This window comes from Thermobia domestica, chromosome 7 (assembly GCF_964235325.1).
Source record: "Thermobia domestica chromosome 7, izTheDome1.hap1.1, whole genome shotgun sequence".
NCBI classification, from domain to species: domain Eukaryota; kingdom Metazoa; phylum Arthropoda; class Insecta; order Zygentoma; family Lepismatidae; genus Thermobia; species Thermobia domestica.
In genome coordinates, this window is record NC_137460.1 from 811787 (window position 1) to 830739 (window position 18953).

General features: G+C 39.9%; 1 protein-coding gene across 1 annotated transcript in view; it reads left to right on the plus strand.

The window, feature by feature from the left end:
- The window catches only part of LOC145688820 (UNC93-like protein), a 35128-nt gene that overhangs the window by 14065 nt on the left and 2110 nt on the right, over positions 1-18953 (plus strand). Inside the window, exons 2-5 of the mRNA XM_081762992.1 lie at positions 2701-3407; positions 6538-6733; positions 7977-8139; positions 17623-17887. Of these exons, the coding sequence (XP_081619118.1) occupies positions 2732-3407; positions 6538-6733; positions 7977-8139; positions 17623-17887 (1300 nt within the window). The 5' untranslated portion in view covers positions 2701-2731. The remainder of the gene's footprint in view (positions 1-2700; positions 3408-6537; positions 6734-7976; positions 8140-17622; positions 17888-18953) is intronic.

The window sequence follows — 18953 nt, forward strand, 5'->3', positions numbered from 1 at the left end:
AATTCGAGATCTCCTCCCCTAACATATTCCAATTGTTTCACGGTGTTAGATCGTCATCGAAAATTTCCTGGATAATTTTGTAACGGGGACAAAGTGCTTAACTATTGGAAATTTGTTATTTTGTAACGGGAACGAAGTGCTTAACTATTGGAAATTTGTTATTTTGTAACGGGGACAAAGTGCTTAACTATTGGAAATTTGTTATTTTGTAACGGGGACAAAGTGCTTAACTGTCGAGAATTCATTATTTTGTAATGGGTAGAAGGTGGCTCGCTATTGAGGGGTCGTTACTTTGTTTCTGATCCAAAGTAGTTGACTATTGGGAATTGATAGTTTTGTAACAGATACAAAGTTCTTGACTATTGAAAATTCGCTGTTTTGTACGAAGTACAAAGTAACTAACAATCGGAAATTCGGGAAATTTTACGAATGCTCATTTCTCACGCCGTATTGGAATTGGCATCTCTTTTCAACATCGAGACTACTAGAGTCTATGAAATGTGAATTTACAGTTTAAGATAGAATCGGAATCACGTAATGTCCCACTAAAAATCGAACCCAGGACCCCGTGCATCGAAAGTACACCCACTAGCCACTAGACTAGCGGGTAGGGTTGTGCATGCTGGAAGAGCATACTCTACAGTAGTGGTTCTCAACCTAATTCCTATCGCGACCCCCATTTTATCACATCTTCTTACCAGCGATCCCCTTATAATTTGTGGTTTCTAATAAGCTTGTGTGGGATTTTTAATATATCTATTGCGGAGATCTCACTGTATCTATCTATTTCTATAGTAGTACAATCCATTTCTTGTATATAGTGGATACAGTTACTTCTCTAAAAGCGAATGGATTAAAACCAAATTTGGTCAGTTCATTCTTTTTCCATTTATCTTCGCGACCATTATGAAACCCTTTCGAGAAAACCCCTAGGGGCCGCGACCTCCAGGTTGAGAAAACCTGCTTTACAGCATACTACGTATTTTGAGTAAAAAACCAATATTAAAGACAACATGGAGACATAGCAATAAATGTCTCTGTAAAGGAAATATAGCAAATATGAGAAAAGTTCGAAACACTACTGTCTAGTGACGTACCGGTATGTAGAATTTCATCAAAGGGATTGAAGCTAAGATGTTCATATCGTTTCCAGATTTTTATGTAAGCATCTTAATATGATAAATGTAAATTTTTCATAGAATCTTGTTAAATTTGAGAAAGGGAGTCGAAACACGGAAACTCACGCCTTTGCGTACGCCACTGCTGTTTCCTGTATTATTGCTCTTTGTTTATCAGCAATTCAGAAAGAAAAAAATGTGAAAAGCAATGAAGAAGACTGGTTAGCAAGAAGATAGCCTTGTATGTGGTCACGAGGTCGAACGGAATATCTACCGACGTTATACTATATGTTATAAATTCATGTAAAACACCGTTAATTGCCTTTAGGGGTTAAACATTGAACATAAACCTTTGAGAAAGTTCTTTTAAAGTTATTTTTTTAAAAATACTGTAATATTAATATTCATTTATGAAAGTCATGGACAACATTTTTCCGATTGACATGCCTCAGGGAAGGGCATTGTTCTGTAATGATTGTTATAGATATATTTTCCTTCCGTTCGTTCACTTATCCTGCTATTTTAAATTATATATATATATAGGGTGTTAATGAACTATACCGAAAAACTGTAAGAGGTCGGAATAATATATAATGACCGATATATGAGCCAGTGCTATAAGAATATTTGATGAATGTAAAAACCTCACAGATGGATCGTCGTAGACTACAACCACATTATTTGTCGACGAATTCATTCAGTGTTGTGCAGGTAGTGTACTTCAAGCTATTTTTAAAGAGATCCAATTTATTTCAGAAGATGGAACCTATTCTTGGGATCCTGAATCGATTCTAAAAAAGAAAAAATCTCAATATCTTCTTATTCGTTTTTGCTCTATGGAAATTAATATTGTAATCGAAAGTACTACTAAATTTCAACCACGTTCGGTTTCCGTAGAGCATTGTAGGTGCTAATGGTATGCTCTCTTGAGACGCTGAATCGATAGCAAGAAATAGCTTCACGCTGTCTGTTACTGTTTTTGTTGATAAACATTGAAACCAGAAGTGGTTAATTTAAACCGCTCCCGGTTTGAATAGAATATTAGCGGAGGAGATGGTACCTATTCTTGGAACGCTGAATCGAGCGCGAGAAAACGCTTTTCGATATCTCTTTTCGTTTTTGTCCTGTTATCTCTCAACACACAGCCAGACAAACGGACGGACATAACCATACTACAAGACTTCCGACATTTATGCATAGCATAGTTTGGAAGTCTAGAAAATGTTATAGATTGTTGTTTTTCAAAGGTTTCAATCACATTATTAGTGTCACCCACTAGACGAGACGAGAGAAGAAATTCGGTTTTCTTGTCTCGATTCTTCAAAACCTTTTCTCCTCCTATCTCGTTTTGAAAATGTATATAATTACCTACTACAGGGGCAAGGTATTACTAGTACCTATTACTCCCATCTTCTGAGTAAGTTACGAGAAGAACTGAGGAAGATAGCAAGTACGTCTGTTAGCTATGCTCCAAGCCAGCACGCTATCTATGCTGTTTTTTTAACATCAGTAATTTCTAATAATAAACGTTTTCAATATAGATTCCTTCAAAATTTAACATTGTTTATAATTTCTTTTGCAGGCTTTCGTATTATTTTTGAGACAACTCATTGATGGATATAATTCTTGAAGAGTTTCGAAGGAAGAATGCACAGTCCAATGGGGGAAGTTTTGGTAACGATGGCTTCACATTGCAAGAGACATCTATCAATCCCATCATGCTGTTCGACTACGGCACTCATCAGCAACAACTGGAAACTCCTTCGGTTACCTTCAGCCACAGCAGAAAGAGCGAACAAAGCAACACACCTAACAAATTGAGAATATTTAAGAATTTGGGCGTTTTAGGCGTAGCTTTTATGATCTACTCAACCGCCCACTTAGGCAATATTCATTTATACGATTCCTTGGATGCAAACGATGATACCAAAGTGATATATTCCACCGTTTGGCTCACTTGCGTGACCCTGTCATCATTCGTAGTTTCTCTTCTGGTGGTCTATTGGCTCGGATGCAAAGTGACCATTTGCGTCGCGTTTCTTCTGAGTATACCGCACATCGCCGCCCAGTGTTATCCTCAGATCTACACCGTCGTTCCGTTCGCAGTGATTCAAGGAATTTCTCAGGGGCCTCTGCTTACGGCACAATGCATCTACATCGCCTTTTTAGCTGAACAATATGCAGCTGGAACGAGTAAAAGAATGGACGATGTTTCTCCGAGATTTTTTGGGTTCGTCTCCATGCTGCTTCAGTGCTCTCATATATGGGGATACTTACTCTCGTTCTCAGGTTAGTATAATCTTAACTTTTTATTTATTTTTTAGTTCTAAACTATAGGAAGTCTTTTAGCCCTTTCATACACAGCAACTGAGTTTCGCAACCGAGTTGTGTCACTAGTATGAACGGAAATATAAACCAAGCAACCGATAGCAGACACCGAAACATTTTTCGTTTTTTCTGTGTTACATCTTTCAACACCCCACATATTTTCTTTGTAATGAAACGGGGTTGCCATTACCAGGACACAAGAAATTATAGAAATATATGACACCTAAGCTACTAGGCTATATCAGACGTAGATCAGTAATTTTAATTCAAACCACAGTATGGGGCACTATGTCTCAGAGTTGCACTAGAGCAGACGGTGACAGAAACTGTTTTAGTGGAAGCAACTGTGGTTGTCGCGTATGAAGGCTCCAATTGAAAGCAATGCTTCACAAGTAGTAATGCACTCGGTGACGAAACTCAGTGGCTTCGTGTGAAAAATGGCTTATAGATATATTTTGTACAGAAGCACTCAAAAGAGAGAACTGTTAAAGTATGTGTTCTCACTATTATCTAATTTTCGAAAAGTAAGCTGAGGTTTTGCATTTTGAAAGCTCATTGAGGCGCCTTATTTCCACATGCATATGCGTAATGCATTGAAGTGCATATACTTTCCTAGTCGTCAATTCTACAGCCAGTCTCCAACAATATGGTGTCTTTGTCTATATAGGATTGGTATATATTAGTGAAGGCCAAAGAGGAAATGTGGGGCTTTCGAGAAAAGAATTAAAACTATACAAGATCAAAAAAGAACCTTCTACCATCAAAGAAGAAATATATTTCTATTAAAAAAAAAATTTAAATGGATCGCAATTCTATGATTTTGTGTAGCAAACTCGACATGATACCGCCTTTTTCAAAAAGTTGATTATATATATATATATATATATATACCAGTTCTTCCTACGAGGAGGATGAGGCATATGGCGGCAGGTGCCTCTTCTTGATTGGGCTCAAATGCCATTTGGACTGTTACGAATCAGCTTAGCTACATCGGGTGTGTTACTATTCATTTCAGTGATCTCGAAAAGTATAGACTCGACACTAATATAAGCCATTTTCGATAATTTTTACATCTCACTCCTTCCCACCTCCTATGGGTGTCTTCCTACCACAGTATTTACTTCAGGTTGTATATATATATATGTCATCTTGTTTTTATAAAAGGCATTACACACCGAATTTCATCCTCCTAACATGAAAACCTCCGGATATATACAGTAGCGTAGCCAGGATGTGTGTTTGGGGAGCCCAAGTACTGTTATAGGTACATATAGAAAAATTACAAACAAAAAATATATAATCATGAAAATATATTTAAAAAAATTCAAACATCAAAGTACCAAAGAACATTGTCGGACCTGTTTGGGGGGAACCGGCCCCTCTGTCCTACGCCATATATATTACATAAACCGTCTTTTTCCGTTTGAAGCCGCCTCCTCCATCGTTAGGATAGGAACCAAAAAGCTCTGTATAGCCTAAGGTCTCCTCTAAACAATGGTCTCTTTGATGAAGTCACATTTAAGTGTTACAAATTAAGGTGTAGATTTGTATACAGGTGAAAGACACGTGTGTATCTCATCTCCATGGATCCATCACTTTTGGTTCATAGCTTAGAAATCTCTTGTACTTTAACAATGAGAAATGAAATCTTTAAGTTTTACGTCCCACAATTATGCCGGCTAGACTAAAGGAGACCATGAGACAAATGAAGGAAGTGGTGGAATTAATAAAGTGGGTGGAAAAGGGAGAATCCCGATAAAAATCCACGAACACGGTGTTTGTCCACCACAAAGTTCACTTGACGCTAGCTGAGATCGAACCAAGGACCGCATGTATCAGAGGTGAATGCTCTACCAGTGAGCTACCGCGACCCCTTCACAATGAGAAATGGAGCCCACTTATTTCATAACTAGAATGATATAAATATTCATTTGTTTAATGATCTCCCCGCTACTTTTGCTTCATAATTGCTAGAAACACGCCATATTGAATGTTTGGGAGTAACTTTTGGGAGCATGGCTTGAGTACTCAATATCTTACTACAGATATTAATCAAGCTCTTTCGTTAAAGGTTGGCCGGGATTCCCTATCATACAATCAAACAGAACGTTATATATCAAAAAAGAAGATGGAAAGCTATATGAAGAGAAGATATAAAATCCAAGCTGCCATAAATGCAGACAGTTCTGGTCATATTAGTAAGGCGTATGATCTTGTCAGAGGCACAGCATTCTGTACGCCGGTGTTTCGATGGGCTTAGGGTATGTTGTCTCATTCCTCGTTAAGGGCAGTTTTGAGAGTCTGGAGGATTCAGAGTAGGGATGGGCAAAACCGGTTTTATAAAAACCAGAGACCAGTTTCTAGAAAAACCGAAATCCGAAAAACCGACATTTTGGTTTTCTCCAAAATCGTTGTGGTTTTTATCGAAACCGGTTTCGGTTTCCTTCAAAACTTGTTCGGTTTTCACCGAAACTGGTTTCAGTGAAAACTTTTGGATAACACATAAAACTATTTTTGTGGAGACGGAATCGGTGTCCGGAGAACAACGAAACACTATTCTGGTCAGAAATAGAACCAATTTTGGAAAAAAACCGGAACCAGTTTTGAAGAAAACTGAAACCGGATCCGGTGAAAAACCTAACACGTTTTGGAGTAAATCGACAACCGGTTTCGAAGAAAACCGAAACCGCTTTCGGGAAAACCGAACCGGTTTTGGTGAAAACCAGTTTCAAAGAAAAACTGTTTTTTTTGAAAATTTTCAGAAAACTGTTTCGGTTTTCCTAAAAACCATAAACCGGTTGTTGTGCCCACCACTAATTCAGAATGGTAGATTCCTTTGTGCAGCTTGTCTTCCGAGAACTCCCATCAGTTCGTTATTTCTTTGTATCAAGAACTGAGAATCAGGTATCCGTTTCCAGAACCGAGAATCATGTAGCCGTTGTTACTGTGTATATCAGGATCCCCTTCTCGTCATCCCCGATCAGTACTACACAATAATAAAATAAGGATATAAATGCTTTGGGAACTCTGCGAAGCCTTAACTTGCTGAAATACAAGAAGTCATTAATTAATTAATATAATCTTTTTCCAGTTTTCTTGCGTGGAAGCCCACATAATGCAACTCTTGGTAAGGATGAATGTGAGGAAGCTACATGCCCCCAAGACTTTACCCTGACGCACTTCCCAAGACCTCCTCAGCCGAAGGTGTACGCTGTCTCAGGGATATATATCGTGTGCGTTGTTCTTGCTGCAACCATGGTCGCCTTACTATTGGATCCAATTAGAAGGTAAACAAGTTTCAGTTTCTTACAGGATAGTAACATTACATCTCCAAAAATTCTGGTAATATTACCTCAAATAGCATGAGCATCAGCTGTATATTGTATACCTCTAATGATTGCCGAAGCGTCAAATTTATACCACTGAAGTTTAATATGATACTACTATTATTTTTTACGAAGTGTACTGCAAAAGTAATTTTTTGGGGTAGTTTTCACGATCTTGCTCTTAAAATGTACTACTATCGAGTCATATAGTATACGCAGTGGCGTATTTAGGGGGGGCTTCCGGGCTTAAGCCCCCCCGGAATCTTACTTACTATAGTAAAGTATATGAAATATCTTGCAGAATTTTCACATTTTCAGTCAAAGCCCCCCTCCCCCCGAAAGTTAACAAAGCCCTCCTCGAAACAAAATCGTAAATACGCCACTGAGTATACGTATCATATAAGCTCATATGTTTCAGGTTTTCTCTCTGTTATTTCACTAATGATTTCGTACTTAATAGGTGTGCTTGTTATATTATTTAAGGCAGTGTTTCTCAAAGTGTGGATCGCGACCCATTGGTGGGTCGCAAGAAGTGTTTCCTTGATTGAAAATTTTATTTTGATGTAGAAACATATGTTGCGAAGTACTATTCATAAAATGAAAATTGGAAGTGTTTGTTAATGAGGTGAAGAGTAAGTAGTTACTCAAAGCCCGACACTGTTGTACAGCCAGTACAGATGCTGGGTTAGAATTGAAAGAGAGTGGGTGACTGAAAATCTGTCATAGGATAGGGGATTGCGTCGGAAGTAGTGTTAGATCTGTGTCCTTTCTATGGAAACACTTTAAACCTTTCTGCACATGCGTACGATTTCATATGACACACTTATTGAGAAAGAATGTCAAAGTGTTTTTTGGATAAAAGTAGATGGGCCACAAAATACTTTTTATTATTTGATGTGGGTCGCAGTAAGAACAAGTTTGAGAACCACTGATTTAAAGTATAAGCGTAACCTCTGTGATTCAATGGCGTTTCGTCCTTGTAAGATATGAGGAATATCCCACAGTTAATTTTTAAATATTATTCTAAGTTACTTTTTACTTCTGTAACAAGCCTTATATATTGGATTATTATTATTATTATTATTATTATTATTATTATTATTATTATTATTATTATTATTATTATTATTATTATTATTATTATTATTATTATTTTCATTGGAGAGACCTTATTGCACTAACGTGATCTTGGACTATTTTCCAGAATAAATGAAAATGATTCTCAGGAAGGCAGTAAAGCTGTCACCGGCGTCCATCTCATGACAAAACCCTCCATATTGCTCCGCAGACGCACTCAACTACTTCTTATTCCTCTCATAATATATTACGGGATGCAGACCAACTTCATTGCCACTGGATTCATCAAGGTAAGATCAATGTCCGTTGTTAGTATAGAAAGCGGCACTTCTTTTACCCAGATTTACTAGGTTTGGAGGGAGAGTCTAAAGCATAAAATTTTGGTTTTGTTACTAAGATATAGCAGGCAATTGTAAAAAATAAAGTCATGAAAAGAACCATATGCCATGTGTAACTCACGTCTTATACGCATCTTTAACTATTGAGATTTACATATTACATGTTACCTAGGCGGATTCAGAACTTTCTTGAACAGGGGCTGCAGATCTGGGAATAAACTAGAGATATTTTCGTTGTTTTCCCTAGACGTATTTTCAAAGTTTTTGGGGTATCAACTTTTAAGTTCTAGTATCCAAAAATTTGATATTTTAACATATGATATCTATTTCTTTGAGCCTTTTTCATTTTCGTTTATTAACAAACATTCATACTCTGAAAGTAAAGAAAAAAGCATTATGAATACGCTACGCAGTAGGTGTGTTCTAGCTTTTGAATGTTCCAAAATTGAGTTAAGAAATGTACTGAAAACGAGTTATATTTTTATATGACTTTAAGAAAAAGTCAGTATGATTATGTAACCTGGGTTTTGTCTCTTTTTCTCTCATAACTTTCGTTAAATAAATGAAAAACGAACCGGATAAAACATCAACTTGTGCAGCTGTATTCATATACTTCCTTTATTGTTGTGTCCCTTCTGAAACACGAGCGCTACCAGAAATTTTCAAAGAAGATATCTCAATTAAATTGAATGTTTATTTATAACTTGCTGTAGTATAATTCCGTTCCACAGATTGTAAAAAAAATCTGTATAGCCTAATTCAATTTCAACTCACTTGCTTTTATTTTTTAAATGTATCTGTCAGAATTTTGTTTACTTTCCTACAATATACACCAAGCCTAACATAAGACAGACGGTGAAATGAAATCTTTGAGTTTTACATCCCACGGTTATGCTAAAGGAGACGGTGATGATGAGAGATGAGTGAAATGGTGGAATAAAGAAAGTGGAGGGAACGGGAGAACCCCGAGAAAACCCACGAACACGGTGTTTGTCCACCACAAAGTTCACTTGGCAAGGGCTGGGATCGAACCCGGGACCCCAAGCACCAGAGGTGAACGCTCTACCACTGAGCCACCGCGTTTCTAGTTTCCAGTTTCTACTTTGTATTCCTATCTCTGCTAGATCCATCTTAATATTGTCCTCCCATCTGCACCTAGGTCTTCCTAATGGTCGTTTTCCGATTGGTCTTCCAGTCAAGACTTTGAAAGCGTTTCTACTTTCTTCCATGCTGGCTACATGACCTGCCCACCTAAGCCTCCTAGACTTGACGATCCTAACAATGTTGGGTCAACCATATAACTTATGTAGTTCCTCGCTATGAAGTTTCCGCCATTCCCTATTCGCGTTCCTCTTGGGTCCGAATATTCTTCTCAGGATCTTGTTCTCAAATACTTTCAGTCTATGTTCTTCCCTCAGAGTAAGCGACCATGTTTCGCAACCATACAGAACAACAGACATGATTATCGTTTTATATATTTTAAGCTTCAAATTTCTCGACAGAATTCGCGACGACAAGAGATTTTGAACAGAATAGTAACACGAATTCCCTGTTTTTAGTCGACATTTAATTTCTTTGTGAATATGATTTTCGTCTGTTAATATTGATCCTAGATATTTGAAACTATCCACTTTATCAAAAGTATTATTTAATATTTTAACGCATTCATAATTTGCTATATTCCGGTCCCAACCCATTTCCATGTATTTAGTTTTCTCTGCATTTACTTCTAAAGCCATGTCCCTGCAAGCGTTTAATAAGATCTCTGCATTTCTTTCTACTGTTCTCCTATCATCCCCTATTAAATTTACATCATCAGCATATGCCATAACCTGGTGAATACCGTTCAACTCTAGGCCCTGGTTGCTATCTTTGATTTTCCTTATAGCGTATTCCAGAACAAAGTTTTAAAAAATTACTTTTTAAAAACATCCAAATAGGAGGACCCCGAACAACCGTAGAAGTAGGTGAAACTTTTCTCGCACGTAAGAAGTTAACAGAGGCCGCAAAGTAAAAGGGAACACAGTTATTTATTATCTTCGGTATGTATTGTAAGGAAATCAAACGCGCTTCGATTTCAATGTGAACAATAAACTGATATGGTATTATCGCCATATAAGAAAACAATATATATAAAATGAGGAACAAATCAATCATCTCCGAGTTCGTGTATAAACAGTACGTTATAATAAAATGTTAAAATATGAGTTATTGCACCTTATTCTCGCTTATTTCACGACCGAAGGAGGGCAATAGACACAAACTTCGTAGCGTTATGCAGTACAATGTCACAGATGTTCAACAGCATTTTTTAAGATTTCAACACACAGTATGAGTAACATGATGTAGGAAAGGTCTTACAGACACTTTTGAAAATGTGACAAGTATTTGTTAAATGGTGCTGAATTGAGTACAATTGTACCAAGTATGGCAACACTGTTTGAGAAGAATGGTACGGAATGCTCCTCTAGATGTAAGTTTTTACCTTAATTTCGAACAAATTGATGACATACTTGAAAATAATCTTATAACTTTGCAAGTATCAAGAGAAGATACACTTAATAAAGCAGTTAGATGTCATAATGCAGAAAACCGTGCTCAATTTCATGTCTTAAAGTTTACCTAAGAAATCACTTACCTTCGCACTTTTCTCAGTAAACTTCTTTAAAATTATTTTTAAAACATACTTATTTCACTTACGCATTCTTCATAGCTCAAGGGAACGATAATCACAAAGATCTCAGTTCTTTTATAACATTAACGAAACGCATAATGTTAGTACACAACTTGAAGGGTATATGGCAACCATGATTACCAGCTTGAATCCAAGTTTAAGAGTTGAAATGGAAAGGGGGCATGTTACATACCAAGCAACACCGATATGAGCTCAGGAATCCAAAGGTATAATTGTTACTTTCATATCCTGTATGGTTTGGTCGGTATAAACACTGAAAATTCGAAAATCACTGCTAACACATTACTTACATCGCGTGTTCTATGTGGTGGCCATCATTTGGCAACTACAATCTTCAATATTTTTTTAGGGGAATACTACAACTTTGGAGGAGAAATTTTCACCCCTAACATGTCTGAATAGAACACTGGTACAAAGTACAAGAAAGAGAAACCTTGTACCTTGTGCATAGTACAGTGAGTTTTACATAGGTACTACTATGCAACAGTTGGCGCAATTGTCCTGAAATTTTTGTGACCTGGATTTTCATTTTTGCACTCCGGGTTGTCTGTGCAGAAACGAGTATTTAGCATAAAGAAATTTATTGAAACCAAATCCATCATATGAGTTCCAACATGGATTCATCTGCACACCAACAAAATCTCAAAACAATCCTACGCGAAAAACGACCAATGAATGGATAGGAAACTGATACCCTCTACTCAAAGTCAACCCTATCCGGAGACAATAACGGTGAGAACATGATGGATATGCATTAATATCCTTCGCATATGTAAGCATTCAGCACGATGAAATGTGCAAGCGCTGTATTTAACATTGCTGAATCTCCATAGGATTTTAAGTACACACTTCACTCTCATCATCACTAACACTTTCAGCTTTGGTGTGAGCAGTCCCTGGTTCGATTCCAGGTGGGGACTCGGTCGAAAAACTGTAAAACCTTTTTAAGGCTAGCCTTGCTGAGTGAGGTTTTCCTCATCCACACTAGGCAAATGGCGAGATGGTACCTCTTGTAATGGTCACAGACCGCTTTCTTCCTTTCTTTCCTATTCCCCGGGTAGTGTGATTTCCGAGGGACGTCATCCCTCATATCTGACGGGCTAATATGAACACCTACATAGACATCCAGTATCGCAGCGCAGTCGCGTATGTAATCGTCAAATTCCGAGAAACTGCTATTGTGGAAGGTAGGATACGTAGCAGTGGTCTACCAAGACCGTCACTAATGAAGAGACGGTTCTAGCATTGTTTATGAAGAGCTCAAATCGCAATACTCCTCTCTCCCACTGGAAAGTGGTATAAGCCAGTACTCATTACTTGCACATGCAACATAAACTAAAAGAGAATGACCCAGATCGACGGGCAATGTTCTGCAAGTGGGCTACAAACGAACAGTGACTGGAACTCTCGTTTACGCGTGGCATACTGTTCAGTGACGAGACCTATTTCTGTTTGGGGAGGCCAATTGAAATAATTGTTGACAGTGATATGGGTCTGTAATCCGAACTGGGTTGATCCGGGTAAGGAACATAGCCTGTAAGGGTTGTAGTATGATGTGCATGGAACATCATCATCATCCGTGGCCCATTATTGGTTTATACTATCTTAACAGCGCAGGAACACCTGATTCTCCTGCCTTTTTGAACGGGAACCGGTCGAAACCCCCACAGCCAAAACACCCACACTCAAGAAATGTCAAAACGCCCACACAAACAGTCATAACCCCCACACAAATGGACAAATCTCCCAAACACACGAACGGTCATAACCCCCACAGCCAAAACCCCCACACTCAAGAAATGTCAAAACGCCCACACGATCGGTCATAACCCCCACACAAATGGACAAATCTCCCAAATACACGAACGGTCATAGCCCCCACAGCCAAAACCCCCACACTGGTAATCGGTCATAACCTCCAACGGTCATAACTCCCACAAATGGACAAAACAGCCACACATAGCAACGGTCACAATCCCCACATAAATGGACAAAACCCCCACACAATTGGTCAAATCTCCCAAACTCTGAAATGATCCTGGTTGTATGTCTTGCCCTTGTACTTTTTAATAACATTTTTTATTCTACTTAAACTGATTTTGCAACTATTCTTCTTGTACTGTTTTGTAATGACAGAAACACTAAAGTGGGCGTCGTACAGAGCCGCAACAAAGACGTGCAATCACGATAATTCCAGAGTGTGGGGGATTTGTCCGATTGTGTGGGGGTTTTGCCCATTTGTGTGGCAGTTGTGACAATTTCTGCATGTGGGAGTTTTGTCCATTTGTGTGGGGGTTTTGTCCATTTATGTGGGGATTGTGACCGTTGCTATGTGTGGGAGTTTTGTCCATTTGTGTGGGAGTTTTGACCGATTTTGTGGGCGTTTTGACATTTCTTGAGTGTTGGGGTTTTGGCTGTGGGGGTTTTGACCGTTCGTGCGTTTGGGAGATTTGTCCATTTGTGTGGGAGTTTTGACCGATTTTGTGGGCGTTTTTACATTTCTTGAGTGTGGGGGTTTTGACCGTTCGTGCGTTTGGGAGATTTGTCCATTTGTGTGGGAGTTAAGACCAATCGTGTGGGCGTTTTGACATTTCTTGAGTGTGGGGGTTTTGGCTGTGGGGGTTTTGACCGTTCGTGCGTTTGGGGAATTTGTCCATTTGTGTGGGAGTTATGACCGATCGTGTGGGCGTTTTGACATTTCTTGAGTGTGGGGGTTTTGGCTGTGGGGGTTTTTGACCTAGACCCTTTTGAACCTAGACGGCAACTTTCCTTCTTATTTTCAATACGATGGAATCCCTCTACAGTATGGCATTGCTGTGCGTCAATGGATTAATGTATAATTTCCAAAGAAAGAATTTATCGCTGTGGTCTAGTGCAATGATCATCCAGATCACATGACCTCACGTCACTTGATTTCTAAATGTGGGACCATCTGAAGCAGATGGTGTACGCTGAGAAATCCCTCGATATAACACACCTACAGGAACGCATTCAGACGCGTAAGCTCCTTCGTGGCTAAGCGGTTAGTGCACGTGCCTTTCGCGTGGAAGTCTCGGGTTCGATTCCCGGCGGGAGCTCATATGGTTAGGATTCCACTTTAATCAGTAGTCCCGTCTTATATAGCCTCGCTGCTGAAAGGGACGTTAAACTCAAAATCAACTGAACGCATTCAGACGCGTGTAACCACATTTCACCGGACATTCGCCTTTGTGTGCAATCAAAGGAGATACGGCGATTACAATTGTGCATTAAATGAGATGACCACCACATAGAACACACTGTAAATGATGTGTTAATAGTGTGTTCATACAGGATGCCTGCCGGGGGGCCAAACGGAGGTGGGGGAGGGGCCAATCCCAGGAATCTGGGTAACGGTTCTGATCCCGCTAAAGGGAGGCAACTCTGCAGGATATGGGCCGGCACCAAACTCAAATGGTGACTTAACACGTACCGTACCATTGGGTCCGGGATGAGATACGGGAGTATCTCGACGTGTACGTGGTACTTCTACACGACAAGGCGGTTGCCAGTTGAACGATAGAGGTAGGCAGGGCCGGGATTGAAAAATCCCCCTTTGGGCATTGCCTGGGGCCCTGGATCTGGGTTGGACTCTGCCGGGCTGTGGTCATACCGTGGGGTTCGGTAGCTTGTGGGAGACAATCCCAGGAATCTGGGTAACGGTTAACACGGGCGGGAGGTGAGCTTGCCTTATAACGCTCGGGCGCCATGCCTGCAGAGCATGGTAGGACTGACTCGCTAGAAGTCTGCCTCAACCAGTAGGTTAACTGGTAGGCACTCAGGACTTGGTCCGGCCGCTCAGTGGGCGTATCCCACTCCCTCAGAGAATGGGGGTTACATCGCTTTGGCGAGTCAGAATTAGGGGACAAATTCTGACGGTGCACCACGTGCACGTGGATACAATAAAGTATCGAGGAACTACGGGCGGGGTGCGACACATTTGAGCGGTACCCGTGCATCAAATAGACCAAACGGTCGCGGGCATGCTCTCCATGAATGCAACTAAGCGTGGCAATAGTAGACCACTAGCAACCTATGTTCATACAGGATATGAAAGAAATTATTATAATTTATGATTCCTAAGCTCATGCCGGTATTACTTGATCTGTGACATTCCCCATTCCCATTTCAACTCCCAAACTTGCATTCGAGCAAGCAATTATGGTTGCTATACACCCTACAAGTTGCTCCCACCTAGTACAATCTTCCATTTTTCTCTTAGGTTTCAAAATAAAAAGGGGTCCAAAGACTTGACTCACCTGGATTAAATATAGGGGTACAAGCTTGAAAAGAAAAGTAGCCTATCGTCAGAGATACGCGGGGGAAAAAGATTGAATAGCATTGATATAATGTAAAGTCCACTATCATAGGTATTCATTATCATTAATATAGACTCCGGGTGGACAATTGTGGGATCTGAAATAGTTACTAATAATATTATGAATAAAAATGTGTGGCTGGTCGGGAACAGAGACCTGGACCCGGAAGACTCAGAGGCAATCAGACCCATGACCCACCAGACCCGTTGTGACCAGACAGATCCATGACAGAGAGTCACCCAGACAGACCCGATAAGACTCAGAGACGTGAAACATCGTCATACGCATGGGGTATGAGGCTGCTAATGTGATTCTCTCCTTCTTCTCTCTCGCTTTTTCTGTCTTCTAACTAAATCTATAATTTTATTCCTCACTTGTTCTTTGCATCTTTGTGTGCAAAAGCCTTGCGCTGAAAAATAACTACAAGGTTGATCAGAGTATAAACTGGTCAGAATGACAGAAAAGATAAGTAACATCTTTTTCTTATGAGGAATCGTCAAAGTTTAATCAAGCAAACCTGTAAAACTTGTCATTCTGAGCCCAAACGCTGTTTTGTTAAATCTTTTTGTATAGCACATATCTAAGAACCACTGCATTATATTTCAGTATGGCCAGACAAACATAAATCATATTTGAAATATTCAAGAGAGTACCCTCATTAAGAAATGTCACACCGAGAATCAAACAAATGAATGTTCGAGATCCAGTAGTGAAACGTCATTAATCAATTATAAAAAATTGCAGAGCTGATAACTCGGCTGCTTGCGGATCGTCATGTCTGTTCGGATCACAGGGTCAGTTTGAGTCTGAGAAGCAAGATCCAGACCAAATTTATGACCTAAGTAGCCCGATGGCCCATGACTCTTTCTATTATTGGTCCGGAGACTCGCAATAATATAAGACGGGGATCTGGCTTCGATCTCTGTTGCAATTAATTTTTAAATCTGAATTTGATTAGATTCGCATTTTTAGATGATATTGGAACATTTGATAGAGTAACGGTACACGAGTTTTATCTATTACAGATGTTTATACAGTTTATACATAAGATTACAAATAAGTAAGCCTCTAATAGCTATTTGCTCTATAATTGGACTTTCTGCACATTGCAGCTCTTTCTTAAGATTTTTGGTTAAGAATGACCCTGTTCGTTGCAGTCGGGTCTAAAGGAATATCTTGCCCCTTATAGCTTAGAGGTAGGGTTAGTACTTCCTGTCCGCTGCAGCTCGGAGATGTGTGAGGAAACCTCTTGCACGTAGCAGCTCAGAGATAGGGTTCGTATCTCCTACCCGTTGCAGCTCGGAAATAGGCAAGAATGCCTCTTGCACGTAGTACCTTAGAGATAGGGTTGATATCTCTTACCCGTTGCAGCTCGGAAAGACTGAGAATACCTCTTGCACGTAGCAGCTCGGAGATAGGATTCGTATCTCCTGTCCGTTGCAATTCGGAGATAGGTGAGGATACCTCTTGTACGTAGCGGCTCAGAGATACGGTTGGTATCTCCTACCCATTGCAGCTCGGAGATAGGTGAGGATATCTTTTGCACATAGCAGCTCAGAGATCAATATTGTATCTCCTGTCCATTGCAGCTCAGAGATGGGTAAAGGAGCCTCTTTCTCGTTGCAGCTCGGAGAGGGATAAGGAACCTTTTGTCCGTTGCAGCTCGGAGAGGAATAAGGAACCTCTTGCCCGTTGCAGCTCAGAGGTAGGATAGTATCTCTTGTCCACCGAAGCTCGGAGATAGATGAGGATATCTTTTGCACATAGCAGCTCAAAGATCAGTACTGTATTTCCTGCCCATTGCAGCTCAGAGATAAAGAAACCTCTTGCCCGTTGTATCTCGGAAAGGGATACGAAACCTCTTGCCCGTTGCAGCTCGGAGAGGGATAAGGAACCTCTTGCTCGTTGCAGCTCAGAGGTAGGGTTAAGGGAGTCTCTTCCGCCCGTTGCAGCTTGAAGAGATAGGTAGGATATGACCGGTTAACAACTGATGACTGCTGCCTCGAGGTGTCCGCTTATTCAGCTTTTGGAGGCGGAACCTGTGAAGGGGTTCTCTTTGTATCTGTTCGTGTTCCGTCGGAGGGACTGTATCCATCGGCTGTTTGCTCGTGTTTGTGCTGAAGCACGTGATTTCATTTACTATTACATGATGCTTCCAAAATGAAAGGATGTTGCAATATAATGTGAAGAAAAAACACAGCTGCTTCTTCTATTTTGTTTATAGTTTAAGATTTACTGAATAATTCACATCTCTGCATAATTAAATGTAATTTGTTCCTTCCCTTACATATTCTTGAACAACACAGAATATTTTTTGAACCTATTCAAAGCACTTTTTGATACTCACCTAAAATTTAATTATTGTTATTTAAGGCTCATGAATTGAACGTATTTCTGTTTCAGTCGATAGTGTGTGAAATAGGCCTTGTCCAGATGTGCCACATCATGATCTGCTATGGGGCAGTGTCTGCGTTCTGTTCTATAGCGTTGAGTTTCCTGGTAAAGTTCGTGGGTCGCCTGATTCTCATAGTGTTCGCTGCCGTCATTCATTTCTCACTCATCATCACTTTACTTTCCTGGACACCATCATATCACAGTATCGCCATCATGTTTGTTCTTGTTGCACTCTGGGGAATCGGCGCTGGCATTTGGAGTTTTCAGATCAGCTGTAAGTGTGAAGCTGTTACCTTTATGTTACTTTTACAAGTAGTGTGCGTCTCACTGTTAGAAAGTAGACAACAATAGATATAAGCTGCTAGTAAACAGTGGATTTTTTTTTACATATAATTACAGTAGAGGATTAGCATAAATGATTCATTCGTATTGAAAAGGCTATATTTTCAAAAGTATTACACGCACACATATAAAAGATGTATGAAAAGAACCACAAACTAAGTAAGTTTGTATTGTGTAACAGCACGAATCCATTATCTTTCCGATTGGGTGGTTAGTACCTGTCGAAAATGGAGGGAAAGTAAGAGGAAAGTTTTTGTGTGCTTTAATATGCCGGAAACGTGGACATTGCGTAAAGGTAATGAAAATCGACTGGAAGCCTTCGAAATGTGGGTGTGGAGAAGAATGGAAAGAATTAGTTGGGTCGAGCGCAAAACGAATGAGAGAGTGTTAGAAATTGTGGGTGAGAAAAGAACACTTTTAGATATTATTAGGAAGAGGAAGAGAAACTGGTTGGGACATTGCCTAAGAAGATACTGTATCATGAGGGACGTCCTAGAGGGTATGGTGGCGGGAAAGAGAGGGAGGGGACGAAGGAGACTACAATTAATGGATGATATAAAAACAGAAAGATCATACGCGAAGACGAAGAAGTTAGCGGAGGACCGTGGAGCATGGAAGCTTCTCAGCTGCGGCAAGTGACCTGCCAATAAAGGCAGAATACCTATGATGATGATGATGATTAATATGCGGGATGTTCGTCTGTAGTAGCTGTGCAAAACACTTTCAGAAGAGAGTCTGGGAAAGAACCGCCATGTAAACAAAGCATTTTGCGGTGGTATCGGCAATTCAAGGACACTGGTTGCTTGTTGAAAGGAAAAAGCACCTGGCCTCCCACATCTTCTGATTTAACGCCCTGTCACTTTTTCCTGTGGAGGTACGTTAAGGATCTTGTTTACGTACCTTTACTACCAAAATCCTTAGTCGAGCCAAAGAAGCATCAGTGCTGCAGTGCAAACAGTTGACAGGACGATGCTACAAAATGTATGGAATGAGCTCGA